Source organism: Quercus robur, chromosome 1 (assembly GCF_932294415.1).
Source record: "Quercus robur chromosome 1, dhQueRobu3.1, whole genome shotgun sequence".
In the NCBI taxonomy this organism is placed as follows: domain Eukaryota; kingdom Viridiplantae; phylum Streptophyta; class Magnoliopsida; order Fagales; family Fagaceae; genus Quercus; species Quercus robur.
The window spans coordinates 6,936,549-6,962,571 of record NC_065534.1 but is presented as its reverse complement, the minus strand read 5'-3'; the positions used below and the strand labels follow the sequence as shown (position 1 = coordinate 6,962,571).

Here is a 26,023-nt window from a genome sequence, read left to right as displayed (position 1 = left end):
ATGACATTGGTTCTATGAAATTCCTTTTAGACTCGATACATTATCTTTTCATTTGATTTTTTTTTTTTCCTCTCATCATGTGCAATGATTGACTTCTAACAAAAACTATTCTATTTATATATTTAGAAATTTATATCTTCTTATTTCCAATAGTTTAAATTTTGTATGGGCCATGGATTCTATTGAGCAAATTAAATCAAAGTAAAATAAATTCTACAATAATTTGCTATATCTGGATCGACTCCTCTAAGTTATATATTGTTCCTTAAAAGTGGTGTGAGAAAAACTAATGTTTGGCCTATCTATATCTTTTGAAATTTTGTGGAGCATATACCTACTAATTAGGCCATCTAAATCATTTGAATTAAAAATCACTTGTAACATAAGGAACAAAGGGGTCCATAATGCATTCATGTTCTCCTCATATCTTGATAAATCTGAGTTGCTGAATAGTATTGTTGTTTAATTAACACTACAACATATTTTTTCTTGAAAGCTACATACCACTGATCATAACACCAAATGGATATTTCAAAGTTCATTGCATGATTACTTTGCTATGTGGTGAGTTGAAACATTGTTGGGTAATGATGTATGTTAGATTGTATGTGTAGCCTCTTTACTTGCAAAAGGTAAATGCTGATTTATGCTAAGTTTTTATTATTGGTATTCTTTAGAGTTGTAATGGTTGATAGGTCTAATGAGGCTCCATTAATTTATGCGAGGCTTTAGTCTCACCCAAATGACAAGCAATAAAATTAGACAATTCATGTTTAGCTTTTAGGTTTATTCTTTAAAAAAAATGTTTAGCTTTCTACTAACCACCAATTTGTTGTGTTAAAGTAACTAATTTAGTGATGTGGATAGGGTTTATCATTTTTCATGTTACCAAAAAAAAAAAAAAAAAAAAAAAATCAAGCTAACATCAATAGCACTACTACAATTGACCATTTAAATTCAGCCATATCCTCTATATCATTAAATTATTAATATTTTCTCTCATTTTTGTAATTTTTAAAAGTTAAATATGTAATTTTTTAATTAAATACAAATAAATAAAAATTTCCTTATAAAATCATACTCATTTTTTTTTTAACATTTATACTTTCTCCAACCTTTCTCATTCCTTTCACCTTTTCATCTCTCCATTCCTCTCTACTTTAATATCACTCTTCATCTTTCCCTTATCTTCATTTATTTTGTTTCTTCTTATTCTTATCCTCTTATTATAAATTTTTTATTATCTTTTCTATTCTATATTTCTATGCATAATTTTCCCTCACAAAAATGTTATTTTTCTCTCTCAATTTTTTGGTGGATTTTTTTTTATTTTTCTTACATCTCTGCTTTAGGTTATTAATTTTTTGTGTTTTAAAGAACTCTACTACTTGAGATGATGCAATTTAGTTTTGTGTTTTTAAAGGTTTTTTAAGGGTTTTTTATTTTATTTTATTTTATTTTTCTCTCTAATTGTTAAATATTATCTTATTGCATTATAAAGAATACAATATTATTCTATTACATAGCATGATTTGGATAATTATTTTACATAAATTACATAGACAATAATAATATATTTATGAGACAACTCTAAAAATTATCATGCGCAACCCGTGAGTATGTGATTATTATAAAATAATAATAAAGCATGGGAACCTGGAACTATTTCTTTTTCTTTTTTTATTTATTTTTTATTTTTTTATGGGAACCAGGAACTCATTGAGACTTGGCAAAAAATTTTCTTTTGAGATTGAACACTTGGCAAAACTTGGATACTGAAATAATGTAATTTTCATTATTTTGTTACATTTGACGTATATAATTAAATGTTGGTATTATTTAAAAATGTCATTTTCAACCCTCCAAAATAAAAAAGAAGGCAAAAAAAAAGAATTGGATATACATTCAAACGTGAACCAAGACTAGTCCTAGTCAGATTTTCTCATGTAAGCACGCACAAGAAATAACATTCATAATAATTCTTCATTTTTCTTTTTCTTTTTGTTAACTAACTTTTTTCATTACTTAGGAAACTCATTTTCATAAACAAGATGTCACTTTTTTTTTCTTTTAATTATAATAATCTTATAAATAATGGCCAATATGCCATATCAATAAAAATCCAAAATATTCAGCCAAAAAAAAAAAAAAATCTAAAATCCATTGACTACATTTTGCTATTTCAGGCTTTCAGCTTTAAAATCCAGCACTTTTTGTTGCCACTTCAAATCTGAAAAATCCTTGTGCTCAAGCCTCAAAGCCTAGTCCATCTTTGTTATCTTAAGCTCTCTCTTCACAAACATTAACAATATTTTATATCAGTTTATAATTTCATTTTCATGAAAGATGCCATTTCCCCCCATTATGTGATATCGAATATAACAAAGTATTGAGATATAAAATAAAGGTTGTGTTAACCGGCACTGTAAAGTGCTCGTTAACAGTAACTTTTTGACTTTCTTTTGTATATATATATATATATATTTTTTTTTTTTTTTGTTTTTTGGCAGCTTTATGTCATTTTTTTCAAAGTGGGCCAACTTTATAAAGAGAAAAAAATATATTAAAATAACTAGTAAGACCAGTTTTATGTAATTTTCTTTTATTTATCTAATTTTTTTATTAACTGAGACCCACCTTAGTACAACCTTAACAAGCACCGGTGTGGTGCTTGTTAACATTTGCCATAAAATAATACCATATCCCCTTACTATTAAAAATAAAATAAAGATAAAAAAATATATTAAAATAACATGTAAGACCAGTTTTATGTCATTTTCTTTTATTTATCTAATTTTTTTATTAAATGAGACCCACCTTAGTACAAACCTTAACAAGCATCGGTGTGGTGCTTCAGTGCTTGTTAACATTAGAATAATACCATAACCACAATTTAATTAAATATCCTCAAAGTAGGCTAACCCAAATCACAACATTATCCATAAAAAATTATTATAAAACCCAATCATCACAACATATATTATTTTGTAACATATGACCAGTTCTTAAATTAATTCTCATAATATTCATGGTCTATAAAAGTCATTTTCTTTAAAAAGGTTCCAACCTCTTTTTTTTTTTCAAAAGTCAAACTATTCTTATAATTACTTTTATATTGGCCAAGCTATTTTCTATTTATATATATATGTAATGACTTCATTTATGGCCGTTACAAAGAGAATGAAGGAGACTGCCGCGAAAATTCCATCTCCTAACAGTTTTAACTGCTAAAAACAGAAAGTAAAAAACAAAACTCATCGTAGGTTTGCTATATTCGCTAAAAAAAATCCAACCATGAACCATTGCTCGCCTTGCCACAGCCAATCTACAGATCCTCAAGATCCTTGTGTGTTGTGCTCAAAATCACAATGGAATTTTTCACCAGTACAATGTGGCTATAGGGAATATCTGAAATCTTGGAATAAAAATTCTCGGAGTCACCAAGAGAATGAGCTAGTGATGAGTGTGTGTGAGGGTGATAAGGAACAGTGGATTTGTCTTGTACTAGGCTACGAAGTGTTTAAATATGATAATGAACTCAGCAGTTCAATTTGTGGAGGGACGCCCTTTCGTCACACATTTCCACTTGTTTCTTAAACATTTGGCATTGAATTTTTAACTAAAACCCTTTTGCCTATTTCAATTTTCAGGTCAGTTTCTACATTGGTCATGTTGTATTGTATAACTAGCTAACTAGAGAGATATATAGTGAGAGATGCGACACCAGTTGTGTTAGTTGGTGGGTGAAACTCACTCTTTTATTAAACTATCTATATATGTATGATCTTTATTGTATGAGAGAGTAGGCTGGTAAGAAAAAAAAAATATTGACGGAGAAAGTAGAATTAATAGAGATTAGAGAGAGATGCTTATGATGATGTACTATGTTTGTGATAATAATGGGGGTGTACAAATATTTTTCCATCGTTTTGATGTGTGTTTCATGTTTTGTTTATCAAACTTCTGGTGACAATGGCACTGCAGGGAGGGGCACGAAGAGCATATTGAATTGGACGAGCTAGCTTTGAAAGAAGTGGTTTTCTACTTCTTTCTCATATCTAAGGTATTTTTCTATCAGTTCTTGAAGTACTTATGTGCTTGATGGTAAAAAAAGAGAGTACATAGTTGGTCTTAAAACTCTCATACATAAGTGATTTTAGTCATTAACAAATTTAAACTGATTATTTTTGAGTCCCTAGAAAACTCAAAGTGATCAATTTTAGTCCATAACAGACATAAAGTGATCTCATTTAATCCCACGAAGTGATGATGTGTCAGTTTTTAGTTTGACTATTGTTGGGGGCGGTTTTTTGCGTGTAACCACATGTCTTTCGCTGAAGGTGTGACTTTGCTAGGCCCGGATTTGTTTTGTGGAGTCCAATCCGAAACTCAACATTGGGCCACATAAACCAATGGCTTCCAATGCATTTTAAGTCTACAAAATAGATAAGACCCAAAGTCTTAGAATCATGATAATAGTTAAAATATATAAATAATATGCTTAGCATGATAACTTTGATTAAATGGTGAGTTGATACGTTATTATTATATTTATTAAGTAATGTCTAATATTAGAAAGTGGTTAATTAAGTGTCATATATCCGATAATGGGATGAGTCCAATAGTCCATATCTAGCTACAGTACATTCATGGTTCATGTTCAACATAATAAGGTATGTCCAGCAATAGTTCATGTCCAAATAATATATATCCAATGGTAGTTCATTTCCAAAAAATGTGTCCAGTGGTGGTTCATGTCCAAATGATATATGTACAACGGTGGTAGATCGATTTATTAATATGTATGTTCATTAATGAAGTATTAGTGAGATCATGTTTATTAAATAGTGAGATAATATTAAAGTAACTTGCATCCAGCAGTACAATAACAATGAATTAACATGTACTTAATGATGTAATTTTGAAGATAGAGAGATTTTGACTTATATTGTATGTTTCTAACCCCAGCTGTACAACATCACTTTGTTCTTTATATGATTTGTGGCTCCAGCCGTATAGCATTAGTAAGCTGATAACATTCTAGCAGCAGAATAATATAAGTACAACTGTACAATAATAATAAATTAAAATATACTTAATAGTATAATTTTGGATATAAAAATATAATGACTTATCTTCACAATTTGTAACTCCAGTCGTATAATAGCAGTGGACATAATATTTTAGTAGTATGATGAAGTGAGTCCAGTGGTGCAGTATGATGTTATGAGTCCTTTCATGGTGACTTCATGATTGAAAGGGAAAAAATGGGAGCAATTGGAGGGAGAGGGAACATGTCCAGCCGTATGTATTGGTTGGTTTAGTTTGTCCCCTTAATCATGCACTTGAATGATTTTCCCCATGTAATGCTCTTTTGGTTTTTAGTCAAGTATGAGTGATATTGTCTTCCATAATAAGAGCTTTTAATTTTATAAGTTTGTGTCTTTCATAAGAATAGCTTTAAATATTAGAAATGTATGTCTTCAATGAGAATGACTTTAATATGAAGTCTTTGTACCTTTTAAGAGAAAGGCCTTAGTATTGATATTCATATGTCTTTCATGAGAAGGGCTTTTGTAATATGTTCTTGGAAGAGTGTTTGACATCTTTTAAGATGTATGGAGATAGTAAGAAATATATATATGTATATATATATATATATGTATGTTTTGTGAGATATGGTGTTTGTAAGATAGATTAGAAATATATGTGAGAAATATGTATAGATAGTTTGTGAAGAATGTATTTGTAAAATATATGGAAGTATGAGATAGATAATATAAAGGTTAAATGTAGTAAATACATGAGCTTATAGTTACTGCTAGAGTGGTTTTTTGTGTTATGTCATGGATTATGTTGCTTTCTAAGAAGTGAGGTATTGTAAGAGAAATAGAGAAAGAGATGGAGATGTGTTTTTGTTCAGCAAAATGATGAAGTTTTAGAATATTAAAGTGTGGGAGAGATGGGTAGTAGTGTGTGTAATAGGTGTTATCTAAGAAGAGGGATTTTGTAAGAGAGATGAAGAAAGATATGGAGATGTTTAGAGATATGACAGCAAAGTGAATGAAGTTTCAAAATAAGGGGGTGAGAGAGGGATGGATAGTAATTTCATTAGTGTGTAGCTTGGTCCTCTTTATATAGAGCCAAGTATGTAACTAGATTAAAATTAGTTGAAGGGAAAATTAGCAAATAAGGAAAAGTCTTTTACAAAGTAAGTGGTTTCATTATTGGGTTTTTGTTTTTTAGCCAAAAAAAGAAAGTTTGAAACTTTAATGCTACTGGAGCTGTTATTACAGCTGTCAGTCACAACTGTAGCTGCTGGATGATGTCATCTGAATGACATCTTTTGCTGGAGGAAAATATTTGGCATTAAATTCATAGTTTGGCTGAAAATGGTAAGATAACCTTTATGGGACCTTCCTATTTCTGGTACTGCAGTTGGAGGCTAAGGATCTTAGCTTAAAATGGTAGTATTTTCTTTTATAGGACCCTTACTTCTTTGGGTATGATAGCAAGCTGTTGGGATTGGGCATTAATGGGCAAGTGATGTCATTTTAGGACATATGTCAACTACCTAAGTTGCTGCTGGAACTATTGCAGTTGCTGTTGGAACTATTGCAGTTGCTGTTGGAGTTACTGCAGCTTTTGTTGGAGCTGTTGCAACTTCTGCTAGAGTCGTTGCAGCTTCTACTGGAGCTGTTGTTGGTATTTTTAGCTAAGTTTCATCTTTTGGAAAATTATATGTTTAATCCATATATAATTTTGGTAAGTAATAGATTAGTTAGTTGATATTTGATGAAGTTTTAGGGATATAATTATGATCTTTTTGTATTTTAACCAAATCTTGAAGAGTAAGGAGAGCATTTAATGCTAGATATAAGATACTAATATATATTTAGCCATGTGCTTGGAATTGATTTAAGGCGAAAAGCACATTTTAGTCCCTATATTTTCAGGCGATTCCTGTTTTGGTCCCTGCCGTTACATCAGGAACGGAAAAAGCTGACGTGACAAACGACAAGAATAAATAATGATAAATTAATATCCACGTGGCATAACTTAATAATAAAAAATGTTTTTTGGCATTAAAAAATGCCACGTCAGCATTTAAATTAAAAAAATTCATTTATTAATTTTAACTAAATAAAAAAAATTAAAAACAGAATTAAAAACTAAAAATCATATGAATTGAGATCTAAGTGTGTCTTAAACAAGAACAACAAGAGCACAATCTCAGATCCAAGAACACAAACCTAGAAAATTTTTTTTAAAAAAAATTTACAGATCTAAGCAGATTGCAACAAAATACAAATTAGATCTGGAAAAATCAACAAATCAGAGAATTCAAGTCTCACAAAAATAAATAAATAAATCAAAAATCAAAAGGACTGAAATGCTCACCGCCTCCATTCACGAAGAGCAAAACCTTCCTCTGGCTCCATTTCAGTTGGTGGCGGAAGCACCGGACCGTCGGAGCTGAACGGAGATTGGGAGTAGCCAGGGTTTGGATCGTCGAATCTGTAGATCTCAGGCGATCCTCGACCGTGCAACTCTTCTCCACCCCCAAAATCTCGTAGTAGTCTTTCTTCTTCTTAATCTGCCTCACGATCGCGATTTGCTATTTCGTGTACGAGGCCACGCCGATGAGGCCGACGATGAAGACGGACCTCGGTGGCGGACCGATGGCTGATCGGACGGTTTCGATGGCTCTGATGTGCCGTTATTGGTGGGCCCGGAAGAGCCTTGGATTCTTTCTCAATCTCCGATAAGAGATCATCGACCAGAAGAGTGGGATCGAGACGATGAGCTTTAGAGATGAATTTCAAGGCTCGGCTTCGATCTCCAGTTTCCATAGCTTGTTTACCGATTCTCAAGCATTTCAAAGCGTCGTCTTTGTTCCCTTCCATTTTCCAATTAAGAAAAAATCGAAAACCCTAGGGAAAAAAAATTAGGGATTTTGAATTTGCGAAAGAAAAATGAAATCGAAGGATTAGAAATTGGAGTGGATTGAAAATAATGGAAGAGAGAAAAAGGGAAAGGAAAGGAGAGAAATTGAGGTTACAGATAGAATTGGAGAGCGAAGTGAGGTGGGGATTTTTTTTTTTTTTTTTTTAATTTTTGGGTTTGTGTTCTTGAATCTGAGTTTGTGTTCTTGTTGTTCTTGTTCAAGACACACTTAAATCTCAATTCATATGATTTTTAGTTTTTAATTTTGTTTTTAATTTTTTTTTATTTAGTTAAAATTAATAAATTAATTTTTTTTAATTTAAATGCTGACGTGGCATTTTTTAATGCCAAAAAACATTTTTTATTATTAATTTATGCCACGTAGATATTAATTTAGCATTATTTATTCCTGCCATTTGCCACGTCAGCTTTTTCCGTTTCTGATGTAACGGCAGGGACTAAAATGGGAAGCGTTTTTTAAGATAGGGACTAAAAGCGGTAAAAATAAAATGTAGAGACTAAAATGAGAATCGCCTGAAAATGTAGGGACTAAAAAGTGTTTTTCACCTTGATTTAAATGAAAATAATAATATAATTTATATGAAATACTATAATTACATTTTTAAACTTATATTATATGATGAACATTAATTTTTCTATAAAGAGTATGGAGAGTTTTATCATTTTAAGTGTTATGTAATATGAGAAGTTTATTAAATGTTACCTATTGTACGCTGACCCATCAGAATTTAGGGAATTGGGGAACACATGCCAAGCAACATGCTTTCCTTTATCAATTTTGAACCACTGAAACTTTACTGAACATACTTCTTGGCCCTCCAAACCACGACTTCCAAAATTCTCCCGACGAGACTCATGAGCTTGGATCATAAGTCGAAAATGAGATGATGTGCTATGAGCCTGAACCATGGGCTTTGACACATTTTTGTGTAAATATGGGCTCTTTTGGGCTTTAGAAGATATTTTTCCAAAATCCATGATAATGTTGATGTGGTACGGGTTGCCAATGAAATGAAGCTATATGGTGTGGAAAATTTGTCCTCTTGGTGATTATTCTTTTCTATAATCTTAAGCTTGGATTTGGTTTGGAATTTGGAATTAGTCGATGATATAATAATATGATTGTACTCAGTTAAGGTCAAGAATATAGACGAAGAGCTTCTGCATCTTTGACAAGTTTTATTTATGTCTGTGGTACTTGTCTATGGTACCTTTCTCTTATTGCTACTGCTACAAAATGATTAGGTAGTTAGATTTTACTTGTGCCAGCTTTTGTCCAATGCCAGTGTCTACCTTTGTCATCCTTCTTGTCCTGACTAAACTTTTTAGTTTATAGAAAACCTTTCTATTCACAATAACATACAGTAAGACGTGGAAGAGTTTGATTTTAAGATTGTATCCCTACAATTTTGTACTTGTTGATAGATATAATTTATTTCTTTATTCTAAGTGTTCTTCTATTCTATGATCTTAAGTTTAGTTTTGGTTAGAGGCTTGGATTACTTATAATCACCCTTGACTGAAATTCACAAAACTCAAATTAGAACCAAATGGAACTTGAACTCGCATTGTTATTTGATCTTAACAGGCATTTCTGATAGGAGTCCTATACTAAAAAGAACATGGACTCCAAAAATCCCATGGAAGGTCAGTTCTCCAAGCTACATCCGTGCTTGCCTGTGAACACAAGAATTGGGATTGTAGGTGGTGGCCCAAGTGGTTTATCAGCTGCTTATGCATTGGCTAAGCTTGGTTACAGTAATGTGACCATGTTAGAGAAGCACCATACTGTTGGTGGCATGTGTGAATCAGTCGAAATTGAAGGTAAAGATTAAGAATGGTATTTGCTACTGAACTTGGCTTGTTATGTCATGGATAATCACTACATATACTATTCTTACAGGAAAGATCTATGATCTGGGTGGTCAAGTTCTTGCTGCAAATAGTGCTCCTGTCATCTTTCACTTGGCAAAGGAGACTGAGTCTGAACTAGAAGAAATGGACTCCCACAAGCTTGCCCTCATTGACAGTTCTACAGGGGAGTATAGAGATATTAAAGTTGCTGATGATTACCTATCTGTCATCTCACTGACCTTGGATCTCCAGGTTAGTGTCTTTATTGTTTTAAATATACATTATTTATTGAGTGTAAAGTTTGGCTATCATATCCACATTTTTTTTTTTTTGTTAATAGGATAAAGCAAAAAACTCAGGTCAAATTGGGGTCCATGCTGTAAGTGAATTTGCTTCAGACTTAACCCCAGTGTATCTTGAGGGTCATGGACTCAATTCTGTTCCTAAATCTGTGGCTTATGGATATACTGCATCTGGGTATGGCTTTGTTCAAGACATGCCTTATGCCTACATTCATGAGTTCACTCGTACTTCCATGGCTGGGAAGATTCGACGATTCAAAGGTGGATATACAAGTCTTTGGGAGAAGATCAGTGAATCACTTCCAATAGAAGTTCACTGCAATACCGAAGTATTGGAAGTCAGACGCAACACTAATGGTGTCACTATTAATGTTGAAAACTGTGGAGAAGTCAAAACTATGGAGTTTGATAAGATAATCATCTCTGGTTCATTTCCTCTAAAAATTGGAAGAACATACAGGTCACCAATCTCAAATACTACAGGTTTGTTTATTTTATTTCTCTCTCTCTCTCTTTTCTTTTTTTTTTCTTTTTTTTGGGTGGGTTGATGCCTAACTAAGTTATCTTGTAGCAGAAAGTGAAACAGAAGTAATGGATATGGATGATCTTGAAAAGGAATTGTTCAGCAAAGTACAAATAATTGACTACTACACCACAGTTTTGAAGATAAAAGGGCTAGAACATATGCCTATTGGATTTTATTACTTCAGTGACTATATAGATGATCCTGCAACAATTGGAAATCCGGTTGCAATGCAGAAATTCTATGCTGATAGTGATATTTTTTTGTTCTGGTCTTATGGAAACTCAGCTGATATAATGGGGCCAACTGTCACTGAGCTTGCAATCAAAGCAGTTAAACCTATGGGTGGAGAAGTAGAGAAGGTGGTTCTACAAAGGCGATTCAAGTACTTTCCTCATGTTTGCAGCCAAGGTATGTCAATTGCTTTTCTACTATTTGCACATGCTAATCAAGGAAGAGTTTCTAAATTAAATATTTAAATGCAGATATGAAGGATGGATTTTATGAGAAACTAGAATCTAAAGTTCAGGGATGGAAAAACACTTACTATGTAGGCGGGCTTATGGCATTTGAGCTTACGGAGAGAAATTCGTCATATGCAATGGCTCTAGTCTGCAAGCACTTTGCAAATAACAATTCTTTGCCAATGTATCCTTATGTTAAGGTAATTTGATGTACTTAATAATTAACTTCATCAATTAATACAAAAAAAAAAAAAAATCCTATAATTAATTGAAATGTCTTTTTGTAGAGTATGTTCCCCTCGAAAGCAAGTTGCAAGGAAAGGAATCGCAATGAATTAGGCGAGCTTCCAGGAGTGGAGTTTCCTGATCTGTCTTCCCTTGATGGCTATTTGAAGCACTGGGGAACTCATGGAGTCACTCAAAACAAAACCCTATATACTTGGATTAATGAGGAAGGTGCAATGGTTTGCCAGAGGACTTACGCAAAACTTAATGCCAATGCTTCTTGCATTGCTCATAAGCTCTTGACAAATCAAAAACCAGTTATCAAGCCTGGTGACAGGGTTCTCCTAATCCATGTCCCCGGTCTAGACTTCATTGATGCCTTCTTTGGATGCTTACGAGCTAAAGTCTTACCAGTTCCAGTTCTTCCCCCAGATCCTTTGCAGAGAGGTGGGCAAGCACTTTTGAAAATTGAAAACATTGCTAAATCATGTGGTGCAGTGGCAATTCTATCAACCATTGGTTATCACTCAGCTGTTCGGGCAGGTTCAGTGAAGAATTTGATAACATTGACAGCAAAAAATGGGAAATCCTCAGCTCATTGGCCTAATCTTCCATGGTTGCACACAGATTCTTGGATTAAAAACTCGAAGAACTTGGCTTTGGAAGATATAGCTGATCAATCTGAATCTCAACCAGGTGATTTATGTTTCCTCCAATTCACTTCGGGTTCTACTGGTGATGCCAAAGGAGTCATGATAACACATGGTGGGCTCATTCATAATGTAAAGTTGATGCGAAGAAGATATAACAGCACCTCGAAGATTGTACTTGTAAGTTGGCTTCCTCAGTACCATGACATGGGGTTGATTGGAGGACTATTTACAGCTCTTGTCAGTGGTGGATCCGCAATTCTATTTTCACCACTAACATTCATCAAGAACCCATTATTATGGCTTCAAATCATGAGCAAATATCAGGCTACTCATAGTGCTGGCCCCAACTTTGCCTTCGAGCTAATGATTCGAAGATTGGAATCTGACAAAGGAAAGGTTCAAAACTATGACCTTTCTTCCATGGTTTTTCTCATGGTTGCTGCTGAACCAGTTAGGCAGAAAACTCTGAAAAGATTTGTTGAAATTACTCGTCCTTTTGGCCTCTCTCAAGAGGTGATGGCTCCTGGATATGGCTTGGCAGAAAATTGTGTTTTTGTTAGTTGTGCCTTTGGGGAAGGGAAGCCCATTTTCCTTGACTGGCAAGAAAGAGTTTGTTGTGGCTATATTGATCCAAATAATGCAGATGTTGACATCAGAATAGTCAATCCAGAGACTAGCAAAGAACTTGAAGAAGACGGAAAGGAAGGAGAGATATGGATTAGTAGTCCAAGTGCAGGAATTGGGTACTGGGGTAGGGAAGAGCTGAGTTGCAACACTTTCAGAAATGAGCTTCAGAATCATCCTGGACGTAAATACACTAGAACCGAAGACTTGGGACGAATAATTGACAAAAATTTGTTCATCACTGGAAGAATCAAGGATCTTATCATTGTAGCTGGAAGAAACATTTACTCAGCAGATGTAGAAAAAACAGTTGAGAGCTCATCTGAACTTTTACGCCCAGGTTGCTGTGCTGTCATTGGAGTTCCGGAGGAAGTCCTGTCAAAGAAAGGGATTTCAGTTCCAGATGGGTCTGACCAGGTTGGTTTGGTGGTAATTGCAGAGGTTAAAGATGGTAAACCTGTTGGTAAGGACGTAATTGATCAAATTCAAGCTCGTGTTGCAGAAGAACATGGTATCAGTGTTGCTTCAGTCAAGCTTATCAAACCCAAAACCATTAGTAAAACAACATCTGGGAAAATAAAGAGATTTGAATGTCTCAAACAGTTTGTTGATGGTACTCTAAATATAGTACCAGAACCAAGATTGCCAAGAAGATCATTGGTCCAATCCTTCACCACAAGAACTTGTAGGGAAGGAAAAACACCTAGGCCTGAGCTAGTGAGAAGTTCTCCTCTATCAAGCCCCAAACTAAGTAATAAGGAAATTGTGGAGTTCTTGAGAGGGCTAGTTTCTGACCAAACTGGTATTCCAGTCAATAACATCTCTGCCACTGAGAACCTGGTTTCTTTTGGAGTTGATTCAATTGGTGTGGTCAGAGCTGCTCAAAAGCTTTCAGATTTTCTAGGAGTGCCAGTTGGGGCTGTAGATATCTTCACTGCAACCTGCATTTCAGACTTGGCAAGTTTCTCAGAAGAGCTTTTAAAAAAGTCTCAGCCTCAACTAATGAGCTCTCCATCTTATGCTCTAGAAACTGAGATTGATTCTATTGAGCTGGAGATGGAGATATCAAAATCTTGGCAATTGGTAATCTGGTTGTTCCAACTTCTGGCTCTCATTTATGTTACTAGCATGCTGGTCTTTCCTGCTTATTCATCAATAACTTCTTTCACAAGTTTCACCTCGGCGATCCATATAACAACAGATGGGATTCCCTGGTTGCATTATTTGTCTTGCCTGACTTTAGCTCCTCTTGCTTGGATCCTTTGCATATTTTCCACTTGCATTTGTATTGCATTCTTTGGGAATTCTTTCTTAAGACCAAATTATGTCTTGACCCCTGAAATATCCATCTGGTCAATTGATTTTGTTAAGTGGTGGGCACTTTACAAGGCTCAAGAAGTTTCTTCAAAAGTTTTCGCAGTACATCTAAGAGGAACAGTATTTCTCAAATACTGGTTTGAGATTCTTGGAGCAAGAATTGGATCCTCAGTTTTGCTTGATACTGTTGACATCACAGACCCGTCTTTGGTTTCAATTGGAGATGGAGTTGCAATTGCAGAAGGGGCTTTAATTCAAAGCCATGAGGTAAAGAATGAAGTCTTAAGCTTCCTTCCAATTAGAATTGGCCGAAATTCTTCGGTTGGTCCTTATGCTGTTATCCAAAAAGGAGGCATTTTGGGAGAAGAGGCTGAGTTACCACCCTTGCAAAAGATTGAAGGAGGCAAGCCTCTACTCAAATCTGCTAAGGCTAATAAGGTAAATCTATTATTCCAATTTAAAAATTATAACCAGGCATGAATAAAGAATAATAAGCTTATTATGGATTATTCTAAAAGGTTAAAGGCTTGTCAACACATTTTAAATTCCACCAAATGCATATATTTTGAATAATTGTCCATGACCTGCATATATAAAAAAATTTCTTAGTACTTTTGTCTATTTATTGTCGTTTAGTTTGCTGAATGTTTTATAAGTTATACTTCTTTCAAGGTTTGATTTAGTTCGGATGAAATTTCTTGTACGTAAGAAACATTTTACTAAGCACTGTGACAATTCTCTCTCTCTCTCTCTCTCTCTCTCTCAATGATAGCATTGAGGGTCAAAAGTTTCTCAAATCGGCATAATCCAGAGCTTTTCCTTTTCAAATGATGCACCTTCGAAAAAGTATGTATCTACTAAAATAAGGCACTTAACAAAAAAATTGTCCATTTCTCCATTGCAGATGTGTCTTAAGTGAAGAAATAAAGTGCTAGAGCAACAAAATTTAATTTCTTTTGTTCCTTCTCGTCATGTTTTTCTAGAGAAGTGGTTAATTTATTAGTGCAACATATTGCTCTATAGGTTTGTTTGGATAGAACTTATTTTGCTGGAATTGAAAATTGAAAACACTATAGCAAAATAATTTTTAAATGTATGAATAGTACCGTGGGACTCATTTTTAATGAAAAAGTTGTTGAAAAGTGAAGTTTGTGGGTCTATGCACTGTTCATGGGACCTACAGAATTGATAAAAGAGGTTTGAAAAGTCAATAAACGATGGCTACTGTTCATGAACAGTAGCCTTGTCTCCCAAAAATTGTGCGCAGCAGGAAAAAAATAAAAATAAAATAAAATAAAAAAGCGTCAAAACGTATACACAAGACGCGAACGTGAGATAAGTCCAATCCAAACCGCACCTATATATATAATTTTTAAATATTTTTCCTTTCGCTCTTGTTACCAATGAAGCTGTTTATGCTCTTGCTACATATTCAAGATAAACAGACCATTGTCAATTTAAATTCATTTTTATGCAACTAGTAATTAATCTTACGACATGCTCTTTCAACATCATTTCAGGGTGCTGTGTCCCCAGATTTTGCTAGTAAAACTCAAACTGACGCCATTTACCACTTCATTGGCATCTATGTGGTTGGATTCCTCGGCTCTCTCTCTGCAGCTATTCTCTACTTTCTCTACAACTGGCTATCTCAAACACCTCCCTCCTTTCAACACTTTGCATTCTTTTGCATAGCTGGAAGCTTCCACTGGATGCCATTCACCATCTTTGCATATGCCATGGTCTTTGCTGAAGCCCCCTCAAACTCAATTAGCTTTGCTATCTCAATTGCATTGGCTTACTTAGCTCATGGCATGACACTCAGCTTCCTCACATGTGCTTCGACTCGTTTACTCGATAGTAAACAAGAAACAAAACAGTCCCACTTGAAAACTTGGCTTCGCCATCGAATTACCATTGCCTGCCACCTTAGATTTGCCAAGCTCTTGTCTGGAACAGAAGCCTTCTGCATGTACTTACGCCTTTTGGGTGCAAAAGTCGGGAAGCATTGTTCTATCAGAGCTATTAACCCAGTGTCAGACCCACAGCTAGTTTCATTAGGCAATGGTATCCATCTTGGTGACTTTAGCCGGATCATTGCTGGGTTTTATTCCTCCAGTGGGTTTACTCAAGGGAAAGTTGAGGTGAAAGATAACTCAGTTATTGGGAGTCAAAGCTTAGTTCTCCCTGGTTCAGTTGTTCAAGAAGATGTTATCCTTGGTGCACTGTCAGTGGCTCCTACGAATTCAATACTCCAAAAAGGTGGTGTTTACATTGGCTCTCAAGCTCCCATCATGATTAAGAACACTGCTCGTGGTTTGGATGAAAGGATAGAAGAAATGGACATGAAATACAAGAAAATAATTGGCAATCTGGCTGCAAATTTGGCTGCCACAACTCTGAAGGTTAAAACAAGATATTTCCATCGAATTGGTGTTGGAGGGAAGGGACACTTGAAAATATATGACAACATTAAAGGCTTACCGGACCATAAGATCTTCTCTCCTGGAAAGAGCTACCCTGTCATTATCCGACACAGCAATAGCTTAAGTGCTGATGATGATGCAAGGATAGATGCACGCGGCGCAGCAGTGAGAATACTTTCAGATAAACCCGGTGATGACTCCTCACTCCTTGACTTGACACTAAAATCAGGCAATGCATTTTATGCACGCACTATTGCTGATTTTGCAACATGGCTTGTGTGTGGCCTTGCTGCGAGGGAGGAACATGTCAAGCGAGAACCGCATGTACGTGATGCAATATGGAATTCCCTCCGTCACGCTAACTCATATGCTGAGCTGCATTACTACTCCAATATCTGCAGGTTGTTCCGGCTTGCAGATGGACAGGAAATGTATGTGAAATTCAAGTTGAGGCCTTACGATGAGACTATTGGTGAGGATTCTGGTAAGGTTGAGCCTACTGGAATTCTGCCACCTGAAACAGGAGCAATTCCTAGGGATGAAAATGACACTCGCCCTTTACTTTTCCTGGCTGATGATTTCCATCGTCGTGTGAATTCGCCTAATGGCATTCATTACATTTTCCAACTGCAATTCCGGCCAGTTCCACACGATGAGTCCACCCGCGACATAGCACTTGACTGCACCAAACCATGGGATGAGGCTGATTTCCCATGTATTGATATTGGAGAGATTAGTATTGATCAAAGTCTCTCTAAGGAAGAAGCAGAAGGATTGGAGTTTAATCCTTTTCTTCGATGCCATGAAGTGGATGTTATCAAGGCTTCTTCATGCTCCCAAAGCGCTTCGATTGATCATGGCCGTTCATTGATCTATGAGATTTGCCAGCATTTGAGAAATGGTGAACCTCTTCCAGAGGCATGGAGGATCCTTCTAGAACAATCTGATGTCAAAGTAGACCTTTCTGGTTGTCCAATGGCAGCAGCATTGGAAAAGAAAGAAACAAAAACAGTGGCCCTTGCTAGGACTTGGTACCAAACCTTGTGGGTTATTTTTGCTCAACCATTACTACAAATAGTATTTCCTTATTTCATGATGGGTTTAGTAATCTTTGCTCCTCTGAGCTTGATTATGAACTTGAAGGATGCCAGGAAACTTTCACTGCATTGGTTACTTCCTTTGTTTTGGATATCTTCGGGGCTTTTGGCTGGACTAGCATGTGTTGTGGCAAAATGGGTTCTTGTGGGAAAGAAGAAAGAAGGTGAAACAGTGACGATTTGGAGTAAAAGGGTGTTCATGGACACTATATGGCAAGCCCTTAGAACTTTAGCTGGTGAATATTTCATGGAAATGACAAGTGGCTCTATCTTGTTTGTACTATGGATGAAGCTTATGGGTTCAGACATTGACATGGACCAAGGGGCTTATGTAGACAGCATGGGAGCTTTGTTGAATCCTGAAATGGTGGAGATTGAGAGAGGTGGATGTGTGGGAAGAGAAGCTTTACTATTTGGACACATATATGAAGGTGAAGAAGGGAAAGTGAAGTTTGGGAAAATCAAGATTGGAGAAGATGGGTTTGTTGGAAGTAGAGCTGTGGTCATGCCCGGGGTGAGAGTGGAGAATAGGGGCACTCTCAGTGCTCTTTCCCTTGCCATGAAAGAAGAAATTGTTAAGTCAAGGTGAAGGGTCTTTGTGCCATCTTCATATGACAAGTAGTAGCCCTTTCATTTTTACAATATATATATATATATATATATATATATTTGTCTGGCTAATCCCTCCAATAAATTGCCAGCATAATAGAGAATAAAAGTTTAGATATAAACTCTCTCTCAGCATTGGTGTGTTGGAAGAAAATTTGAAATAGACGAGTCTCAGCCTTCAAATAATAAAAAATTTAGTAGACAGTTTATTAATCTACCAGAAATTTTGCTTCTTTTTTCCCTTTACTGTTTTCATTTCTTTGAGCATGAGCATTTTCCCCTATTGCAAGCAAGGATATAATTTCTTAAACAAAAAAAAAGAAAAAAAAAAAGAGAGAGTGTGAAAGATTATACCAAGGCTCAAAGAGGTTAATAACAGAGGAGAAGGTGGTGGGTAAGATGGAATTATGAGATTTTTATAAAAGCACAAATGGTCTTCTCAAAAAAATTTCCCCCACAACAATTTGTGGACTTTTATTATTATTATTATTATTATTATTTTCTCAGAATCAACCGTTGGTGGACGATGTTGGCTCTTTGTTTTACATGACTGATAACCAGTACTGAAGTACACATCATTGGTGTCATATTTATCAGTTGTTGGTTTCAGAAGAGTGAAAATTACATTTTGCAGATGCTATACAATGCATATTAATATCATGTAAAATTCCAGTAATTTAAGGTTGCCAAATTTTGCAAAAAAAAATTCTTTTTTTCCTGATACTTAATTATGCCACTTTCATAGATGCAGATTTGAAGCCAGGATGAACAATTTACTAGATCCAATTATCCAATGAACCCAGTCTAGATTTCAATTAACAAAAGGGCAACCCCTAGGCAAGTACACTTGATTAAATTTTCTTGATTACAAGTGCACGGTCTCTCTCTCTCTCTTTCATTTCTTTTCATAGTTTTGACTTTCTGTACATTCCTCAGCAAATGATTTGGCCCCTAAATATGGTTCAAGGGATGGCTAGGATTTAAAAATTATGACCTTCCGAAGTCTCTTTAGCCTATAGGTGTACATGAACAATTATATAATTATCTGAAATGATTTCTTAGTAATTACTAAATGAAAGCTTGGATTTAGATAGGAGAAATCTTTTTCCAAAAGCCAATAAAATAGTAAAATAATTGGTTAATGCTAAGATGAGAACGCCATCTAGTTCGTATAATTCTTTAAAAAAAAAAAGGTCAAAACTAGAATGCAATGTATCAAGTCTCAGTCAACCCACATCAAAGACTGGAAGAGGCAGCTTTGGATTTGCTTCCCCCCACGACGTATGCGCTATGCTCATGCTTTCATTTACTTCATTTATGTACCAAAAACAAACACTTTCCTAACCTTATTTTAAAGTTCATACCGGTGGTTTGCGCAGGGGTTTAAAAATCTGATCCTTTTTGGTTATCCTATGATTCACTGTAGCTTATTTGCATAAGAATAATGCTAGTATCACCGAAATTGGCATAATTTTGTGTCACAATTCGTCACATGGTGAGTTGTGATTAGTGAAGGTGTGTCTTCATATAGCCCATTGACACACCTTCACTAATCATAACTCGCCATGTGGGAAGTTGTGGCACAAAATTGTACCAATTTTGGTGGCATTAGCATTACTCTTTGCATGATGTAATAGAACAAATATGATTTTTTTTTTTTTTTATATAACTTTTATGCTAAATGTGTGATATAAAATTAAAAACTAATTTGTTATCAAAAAAAATCATAAACTAATTTATTTTCAAAAGAGCTAGTTTGTTAGACAAAAAGCAAAAAACTTAAAAGCTAAAAGTTTTTGTCCAATAGATTAAGATTTGAAAATATGACTTGAGCTAATATTGTCAAGAAAGTGAATTTTGGGACTCATGGTTTCCAATAATTATCTTATGCATCTCTTTAATAATTATCTTATGCATCATCTCTCTCGTAATATGTTGACTCCACAATCGTGTAGGGGCCACACGAGATAGAAGATTGAGGATGTAAGAGTGTGTTTGTTTGGAGGTGAAATGGGATGAATAGAAAACTTTGGAGAAAAAATAGGAAGGAAAACTTCTTTTTGAGTGTGTTTGGTTGGATAGGGAGAAATGAAAATAAGCCCACCAAAAAGTTTTCTCTCCAAAATAAGGAGAAAACTAAAAGGGAGAAACTCATGAAATGAGCTTCCAAAAATATCCCTCACGTTGGACTTCACCTTCAACGTGTTTTTTTTTCTTTGATTTTTTCTCGTCGTGTTGCCTTCTTCCCTTTGAAAGGTATCCAAAAAAAAAAAAAAAAACCAAAACAAAACAAAAAAACAAACGCGTTGCTTCTTTTTTTTTCTTTTTTTTTTCCTCTCTCTTAACGTGTTGGCTTCTTTTTTTTTCTTATCTTTGATTTTGTCTGGATGTGTTGGCTTCTTTTCTTTTTATTTTTTTTTAGTAAATAGCTTTGTGTTAATTTCTGGAAGTGTACATCCATACACAATTTATTTTTTTAAGTATAATGTGTACTTTTATTTAATAGGGACATGATGGTAAATTTGTACAAACTTTATTTTCAACCAAACAAAAAAGTTTTCCATCCTTCCACTTTTCCACCCTCCTAACCAAACACAAATTAGGAAACTAAAATCTTTTCTATCTTACCACTTTTCCATCGTCTCTCTATTTTCTATCCTCCAACTTTTTCATCATCCCAACCAAATGGACCCTAAATATCATATGCATGAGATATTTCTTTTTTCTTTTTTCTAATAAGAAAGATGTCCGTTGAAAAAGCAACTTTATGCAAAAAGAGAACAAAGCAAACCAAAAAAATACAAGGAAAAGATTAGAAGAACAAAGGAGAAAATTAATTACAAATAAGGAGAGAACTAAGGAACAAAAGGAGGGAATTACAAGATGTGTGTCCCCAAGTCCTAGGCCAATCAAACATAGAACCACTAAAAGAAGCAATGCAACTAGTCTCCCGAACTATTTATGTCCTCAAATGTCTGCCAATTACGCTCCCTCCATAAACATGACATTAAGCACATCAAAACTAAATTTCATATGCTTGACGAGTGCTTCCCCAGCCAATTCTACCAACCAAGGAGAATATCTAAAACTGTTCTTGGTAAGACCCACGAAACCCCAAAACAAAGCTCCACAACTGATGAGCCCTTTCACAATGAAGCAGCAAATGATCCACAGTCTCCCCACAACAACGACACATAACACACCAATTAACAAAATCAAAATCCCTACACCTTAGTTACCACCAGTAAGATTCTTATCCCAAGCTGTGGTTGAAACAAAAAAAGAAACTTGTCGAGGGGCCTTAACTTTCTAAATACCTTTTCAAGGAAAGATGACATACCTTTCCAAGAAAAGACGACATAGAAGGAACCTCTCAACACAATATAAAACGAACGAATGTCAAAATCCTCATTTTTCGTCAATTTCAATCTCATACGATCCCCATTTTCCATTGAAGGTGTGTTGGATTTTAAGATATGAAGGAAATTCACCACTAAATCCAATTCGCAGTCATTTAGATCCCGAGTGAAACATATATCCCAACCTCTTCTTTCCTCTCCATAGTTTTATACCATAATAGGAAACTAAAGGCCCAGAAGGATTAAGAATGCAGAGAGAGAGAGAGAGAGAGAGGCCTCTCTTTGGGTGAGGAAGGCTAATGTCAACAGAACACATGGACTCATTGCAAAAATGCATCACTCATAAGTTGGGATCAAGACCACATTATGTCTCTATTTTAGTTAGGTCAGATTTTGTTGAGGTTGAAAGTATCTGGTCTGTTTCATCTTTCTTTAGCACCTTCTTCAGTCAGTCAATGGCAGTCATACCACTCACATAGATCTTATATTTTATTATCTCCAACAACAACAACCAAAAAAAAAAAAAAGTCCAAAACAGATAATGCAACCTCAACTTGTTGTTAATAATTAAAGGAGCATACTTCCATTCATTCCAGGCTTGAAAGCTTATATCAGGCTCCCCAACTCAGGCTGAGTTTATGCCTTATACATACACACATTAAAGTAATAAGGATAATTTAAAAAAGGCATAATTTCCTCCAAACTGTTTTGGAGAAAAATTCTACCAACTTCATTATGTGGCAATTAGATGATCATTCACATGTACTTTCAATAACATGACTTATTAAGTCATGTAATTTGTTTAAATTATTAAATAAGTTATATGATTAATGGTTTAACTGATCACAACATAGTGGATTGAAGGAGATTCCTTCAAACTATTTGAAAAGATATTGTTTATTTAAATTATATCAAAGAGAAAAACCAATGTACACACATACTTAGTAAGCACACAAAAAGACACACAAAAAAGAAAAGGTAGTTAATGCCATACAATGAATTAGACCAATCTAAAAGGCAATACTTTGAACATTTTAAAAACTGACAAATGGGGAAGCTCAGGAAAATGAAGGGAGAATAATAAATCAAATGCGTTAACTATAGTTACCACAGAAAGAACGAAGAACACAATGGCATATCTATTTAAAATCATAAAATACGCAAAATAATGTAACTTTTTTCATCTGGCCAGTCTAAATAAATTGAATTATTTACATGAGCCCCATGACTGTCATTCCTATGATAGAAAGCCATGCAAACTATTAACACAATACGACATGCTTCTGTTCATTTTGTTTTCAAATGATGAGCAAACTTACCATCATCTAATCCACAAATGATAACCCCAAAACTGGAAACATGCAAGTCAGGTGAAAGACCACAAGCTAGGGTCAGCAATGGATACTGCAATTTTGCAGCCCCTGGACACAAGAAAGTAAATAACATTAAAACAAGAATAAAAAGGTGGAATCCTTAAAAATTGCAGTAAATTCAGATATATGTTAGAGAGAAACATTACTTACAATCTAAGCTCTGAAGTACCAAATCTAAGAATTTTTATGCACCAAAATACTCGATCAAGTTATCATCATACATCATGTCTTCAAATGAACTTAAGCCCTCAATATCAAGATTTAAGGGGCTGCCCAATCCTCCGCAATCTAACGACAGGCTATCAATTGCAGAACCAAACTGAGAATCAACAGGCAGATGTTGCTCATTGTTAAATGCGTCTTTCACATAATAATGCAAGTCTCCTCTAGGAATATCAGTTGCACTTCCATGCAGGGCTGGTACATGGACTCCAACTTCCTCTGGTCTAATTTGAGGTTCATTCATTACAATCTGAGACTGCTGCCTATCATGTGTTTGCCCATATTCTACAGACGGATTATAAAAGTTGCGGTTATCTCCATGATGCATCTCAGTATTTTGCATCACAGGATAAAGCAAAGGCCTTCCATCCACATACATGCTCTGTGTGGAACTTAGATTGTCAGCAGGTATAGTAGCAAAATAATTAAATTCAATTGCAGGAATCTGGGGTTGGACATCAAAATCTTTCTCCAGCGGCCTCAATGCTGCAATTGTATCAGTTTCCTGTTGATCTCCATGGGTCTGAAATCCAACTTGCATATCTGTGTGGTTTACATCAGGCAAAGTCACTATCGGTTCAACATTGAGAGGCTCATCATGAGATGGTTCAGGCATTTGATCAGCACGGTTTGATCTGACACGGGATCTTTTTCTTCTAGGTTGCTTTTCCTCTGGATCTTTATCCTGGACAGGAGTGTTATCCTGTAGATTGTCTGAAGGTTCTACATCCACTGGTTGATGTCTCCTATCATCTCTAGATGATACAGAACCTGCACCATCATCAACACCATCTACATCGTAGTCACTGTCACTACTAACAGTAGCTTGCTTATTTCCGCCACGGCCACCTCGTGGCATATCAGTTACACCAGATGTCCCATTATCACTACTAGGCTGCCGAATTAGGGCTTCCTCCCTGCTTAAAACCCCCAACCAGATTGCACTTTCCTTTGCCGTCATCTTATCCTGTAAGCACTTTGACTGGCGGACATGCCTCCTTATCTTAGCAATATCAGGTGACATGTGCTTTATAACAGCTGTTAATACTCCAACTTTCCACATCTTCTTCAAATCATGCGGCTTCTTATAAGGAGGTCTTTGACCATGGGGAAGCCCTAATTTTACCCACCAATCTTCATTTCCAGTTGGCCACCACGGTGGCGGAACTCCCTTTTCTAGCGGGTACTTTCTTTGAGGGGGGTCACAGTGTTGCATTAAAGAAGACAAAAGTGACCCAAGAGTAGCATCTTGCAAGTCTTGTAGAATGCTTTGAGAGTTCCCATTCCGATTATTTTCTGCCTCAGTCATGGCAAGGCAGTCCGCTTCATACTTGGCTATGGCTGCTGGCCCATTCTTATCAAACTTCACCTTTTCTTTCCACCAAGCTCTAATGTTGTCAGAAGCACCACTCACTGGCTTACCCTTCTCAGGAATGATACCATAGACAAATCCGCGAGCTTTGCAAACTTCCATCAGCTTCAGCATATACTTGAGAATCCCATCCTGTGCTCTAGACATTTTCTTCCTCCGAGCCTGATCAGTGGTCTGCTTGGGCTTCTGCTTCTCTGCAGCTTGTTGGGCTGCAATCTTCTGTCTTTCCTTAAGCCTCTTGAGTTTGATACGATCCTTCCACATTCGTCTTTCCAATTCTTCTGCTTCAATCTCTTCATCACTAACATCTTTATCCGCTATGTTGTCACATCTTAAGTCATCAACTTCTAAATCCGAACTGTCGCCCAATGAGTCATCAATAAGGTGGTCCATTGAATCAAATCACAACAACCCTCTGGTTGATGAGAAAAACGCTTGGAAGAAAACAAAACTAAATCTTGAATCTTACTACTTATTTTGTTTCAGCCCCCAAGCTATACAGCCACTCTAGGTCTAAAATGAAAAGCAGTACCAGGCTCCCTAATAGCGCAACGTTCTGTTACATTGAACATCAAAATCAATCCACAATCAAAACCCAGATTAATTTTCTATTCCTACTTTATCTCAGAAACCAAACAAAACATAATTATTGCTGAATTCTAATAAATTCACAAATATTGAGCCAAACAGCCCCTTTTCTTTGTTCAATCAAACCCATCTTCCTGATGACCCCAAACAGCCCTACCTATAAAAATCCCTAAAAAGTCTTAGATTACAACGATTCAAATATTAATATACAAGACCCAACATCCTGTATTAGATTTATAAACAAACCCACATCTCAAAATTTCTTCTTTTCTTTTTAATATATATAAGCAAAACCCCACTTCTCAGAATTTCCAAAAACTGAATCTTTTAAACAGATAGAAATGAACCACACTCAAATACTATAAAAATTACACGTAAAATAGTTCCAAAACAGAACCAATTCAAAGGGCCAGATTGAGTTATACAAAACACACCAAAAAAAAAAAAAAAACAATAACAACAACATGAGATTGAGATTTTGGGAATTGAAAAAAAAATGAAGAATTCTTACCAGAATTCAATTCCAATCTCTTCAGCTTTAGGCTTTAGCCTTCACATATTATATTTTCCCAGAAATGACTTTGAAAGATATAAATCCTCTAAGTTGCGTATTTGTTTTTTCCTCTTCTCTATGTAGGAGCTGACAAATAAGAGACAGAGAGAGATAGAGACGAACCCAGAAAAGGTCTGTGAGTTTTGGGCAGATATAACTGCTCAAAATTCAATGCAAAAAAAAAAAAAAAAAAAAAAAGATTTATGAAGAGAGAGAAAGAGAGAGAGTTTGTTTTTTAGAGAGAGAGATATATGCTAGGCGGCCAAAGGAGTTAGCAAAAGACAAAACCACTTCAAGGGCTATCAGTCATCCATGAGGTGTCAATCCCCTCTACATTTGTAATAGTAATTCATTTTTTTAAGGTAAATTAAAATTTAAAATGTGGTACCGTAACCCATGGTTTGTTCTTTGTTGATGCCATCTGATTGGTCCAAAAATATAAAATAAAGGAAAAAGAAAAGTCTTTACACTATGCTACTTTCCTTTTTGGTTTT

At 35.3% G+C, this 26,023-nt stretch overlaps 2 protein-coding genes across 2 annotated transcripts; one reads left to right on the top strand and one right to left on the bottom strand.

Moving 5' to 3' along the window:
* The first annotated feature begins 3,909 nt into the window (after positions 1-3,909).
* LOC126718346 (uncharacterized) lies at positions 3,910-18,276 on the top strand. The gene is made up of 8 exons (XM_050420485.1): positions 3,910-4,063; positions 9,557-9,792; positions 9,872-10,074; positions 10,163-10,607; positions 10,699-11,058; positions 11,133-11,311; positions 11,399-14,368; positions 15,451-18,276. Exons 2-8 carry the CDS (start codon positions 9,591-9,593, stop codon positions 18,040-18,042), a joined length of 6,951 nt encoding a protein of 2,316 aa, XP_050276442.1. The 5' UTR covers positions 3,910-4,063; positions 9,557-9,590; the 3' UTR covers positions 18,043-18,276.
* A 4,266-nt stretch (positions 18,277-22,542) lies between these two features.
* LOC126718339 (ETHYLENE INSENSITIVE 3-like 3 protein) lies at positions 22,543-25,783 on the bottom strand. The gene is made up of 3 exons (XM_050420475.1): positions 25,488-25,783; positions 22,945-24,944; positions 22,543-22,842 (listed from the first exon to the last, which is right to left on the bottom strand). Exon 2 carries the CDS (start codon positions 24,779-24,781, stop codon positions 22,979-22,981), a length of 1,803 nt encoding a protein of 600 aa, XP_050276432.1. The 5' UTR covers positions 24,782-24,944; positions 25,488-25,783; the 3' UTR covers positions 22,543-22,842; positions 22,945-22,978.
* Between the last annotated feature and the right edge of the window lie 240 nt (positions 25,784-26,023).